At 48.8% G+C, this 2,816-nt stretch overlaps 1 protein-coding gene across 1 annotated transcript in view; it reads right to left on the reverse strand.

The window, feature by feature from the left end:
* The window catches only part of BUD13 (BUD13 homolog (S. cerevisiae)), a 36,469-nt gene extending 34,560 nt beyond the window's left edge, over positions 1–1,909 (reverse strand). The window contains exon 1 of the mRNA XM_006890872.1: positions 1,767–1,909. Within this exon, the coding sequence (XP_006890934.1) occupies positions 1,767–1,909 (143 nt within the window). The remainder of the gene's footprint in view (positions 1–1,766) is intronic.
* Positions 1,910–2,816: the final 907 nt, after the last annotated feature.

Genomic DNA, 2,816 nt, shown 5'->3' on the forward strand with positions numbered 1-2,816 from the left:
AACAACAACAACAACAAACAAGAGGAACTTTTACATACCGGCAATAGAGTACTTTGGAGGTAAGTAGCAAACTGGGAGTTTGGAAGGCTGAGTCACTGTAGTACACCCAAAGGTACCTCAGAAGGCCTGGTGATCTACTTCTAAAAAAGCAGCCACCGAAAACTCTGTAGGGTACAGTTCTCTACTTTGTCACAAACAGGGACACCATGGGTTGGAATCAGCTCCATCGCAGCTGGTTTGTGTTTTTCTTAAAATCCTAATACCACTGCATATAAGCACTATCATGACAGAAGAAGAATCGATGTCTTTCCATTATGGTGTGGGAGAAGAGTACCACATATGTCATGGACTGCCACAAAAAAACAGATATGGAGAGAATAAACAAGCATACCCTGGAGAGGGTGCAGCCAGAGTGCTCCTTGGAGGAAAGGATGGTGAAACTTCATCTCACATGTTTGGCATCTTGTTAGGAATGGGCCAGTCCTTGGAAAGGAACATAATACTGGGAAAGGTGGAGAGTCAGTGAAAGAGAGGAAGATTCTCAACGAGATGAGTTAATCCAGTGACTGTACCCATGGGCTCAAGTGTGGCAGAGATGTTGAGGATGGCACGGGATAGGGCAGCATTCAGATCCATTGTTCACAGGGTCACTGTGAGTAATACCTAACTCGAGGGCACCTAACAACATTTAGTATTATTAGTATATTCCTGTTTGCAAGATGAAAATAACGTAGACAAAAAACAGATTCAGTACCTCGCCCAAGCCCACAAAGCTGCGTAGGTTAAGATCCAAACCGAACAATCTTGCTGCAAAGCTAAGCTAGTTCACTACATTGGACCACCATCACAGAATGCACCCAATTGAGAGGGAAAGGAAAGCAGAGAATAAGGGGGGAGGGGGGGCGGAATTAGATCCAAACCAGGAAAGACAATAAACTAATTTCCTGAAACTCTTTAACTTCACGGGGTTACAAAAGTTTCCTTGTTTGTAAAATGGTAAAAACAATACCTACTTTATGAAACTACTTTGTTGTGAAACTCAAATAATTCCATTTATATCTAAAGTACTTAAAATAGTGCTTGATATCAAGTAAGAATTGTACAAGTATTGTAATAACATTATTAACAGCTGTGACCAGGCGACTCCAACTCAGGATCCTAAAATTCCAAACCCCAAGGCACTGAGTTAGCTTCACTGTGCCTCTGAGTTGTGGTGCGGAGAGGAGTATTGAATATACCATGTGCTGACAAGAGTATCAAAGGGGTTCGTCCTAGAAAGGGTGCAACCAGGCTGCTCCTTGGGAGGCAAGGAATTTGGGAGCCCTGTCTGACATACTTTGGGTACGTGGCCAGGAGGGACCAGTCCTTGGAGAAGGACATCATGCTTGGGAGGGTGGAGCGAAAGCGCAGGAGGGGAAGACCCTGGATGAGATGGGTTGACTCAGTGAGTGGGGTAATGGGGGTAGCTGTGTCGGAGACGATGAGGTTGGCACAGGACAGAGAAAGGTTCAGAGCTGTTGTACACAGGGTGGCTAGGGGTTGCAGTCGACTCGACGGCACCTAACAACAACATAGAGAGGTCAGAAGGCACGAAGGCGGAGAAAGAGTGCTCAAAGTGCCCCAGAGGAGCCCGAGCTTCGGGAGAAGTTGAGTGAGCAGAGAAGAGGGAACCGGCGCAGCCGAGGGGAGAGCGGCGCCGAGGCCCCGAGACGCAGGGTCAGTTGGGCGGCGGGATGCCACAGGTCCTGCCCCGGCCGAAGACTCACCCCTTGCCGCCAGCCCCGCCAGGCTTCGGCCGTTTTTTGCGACGCTTGCGGCCGGCTTCGGGGCCCCCGCCGAGGGCCGCATCTGCTCCGGACAAGTAGCGCTTCAGATACTCAGCCTTGGAGAGCGGCGGAGCTGCCGCCATTGCAGCGGAGAGGGCGGGGCGACGGCGCGGCGCTGAGGACAAACTTAGCGAACGCGAAAACGCCGGCAGGGATGTGCCGCGGTGTGCGCACGACTGGAACTGGTGACGCGTTTGGAGCAGCCCCATCCGGCAGGTGAGACATGCGGGGAGGAGCGAGGCGTATGCAAACCTCCAGGGCCCAGTCTGCACACCTGTGGGCTCGCAGCGTTTTGCTTCCCAACATTCACCAAACTGTGGAACAATTGCTGTTCTCGTCTTCATTCTACAGCCACGACCTACACACCTGTGAGTACGCAGCAGTTTTGCTTCCCAACATAGTAACCTAACTATGGAGCAACTGCTGTTTTAGCCTTCATTCTACATCCACGACCTAAAAAAGTCTCTACCGCCAGTTTCAAAAACACTAGTGAATGCACATCAAAAAAACTCCAGGGGCGGGGCAACAAAAACACCTCAAAAAAACCCCAAAACTTCTCCAACAGGTTAAAAATGAAGTCCACAGACTGGGGAAAAAATATCTGGCAATCACATATCTGATAAGGGACCTGTATATAAAATGTATCAAACTGTATTAAAAAAATTCCAACACCTCAACAAGAGAAAGGGAAACAACCCAGTCAAGAAATGGGCACAGGATATGAACAGGCACTTCACCAAAGAGGACAGTCAGATGGCAAACACACACATGAAGAAATGTTCAGAATCCCTAGTAATCAGATAGATGCAAATCAAACAACTATGAGGTATTATCTCACCCCATAACAAACTGTGGCTGACTCTGAGAAGAATGGGAATCCCGTGACACTTGATCGTGCTAATGCGAAACCTATACTTGGACCAGGAGGCAGTCGTCAGAACAGAGCAAGGGAACACTGCATGGTTCAAAATTGGGAAGGGCGTAAGCCAG

The sequence above is a fragment of the Elephantulus edwardii genome, unplaced genomic scaffold, assembly GCF_000299155.1.
Source record: "Elephantulus edwardii isolate Elephantulus edwardi_28Jun2011 unplaced genomic scaffold, EleEdw1.0 scaffold00093, whole genome shotgun sequence".
Classification (NCBI taxonomy): domain Eukaryota; kingdom Metazoa; phylum Chordata; class Mammalia; order Macroscelidea; family Macroscelididae; genus Elephantulus; species Elephantulus edwardii.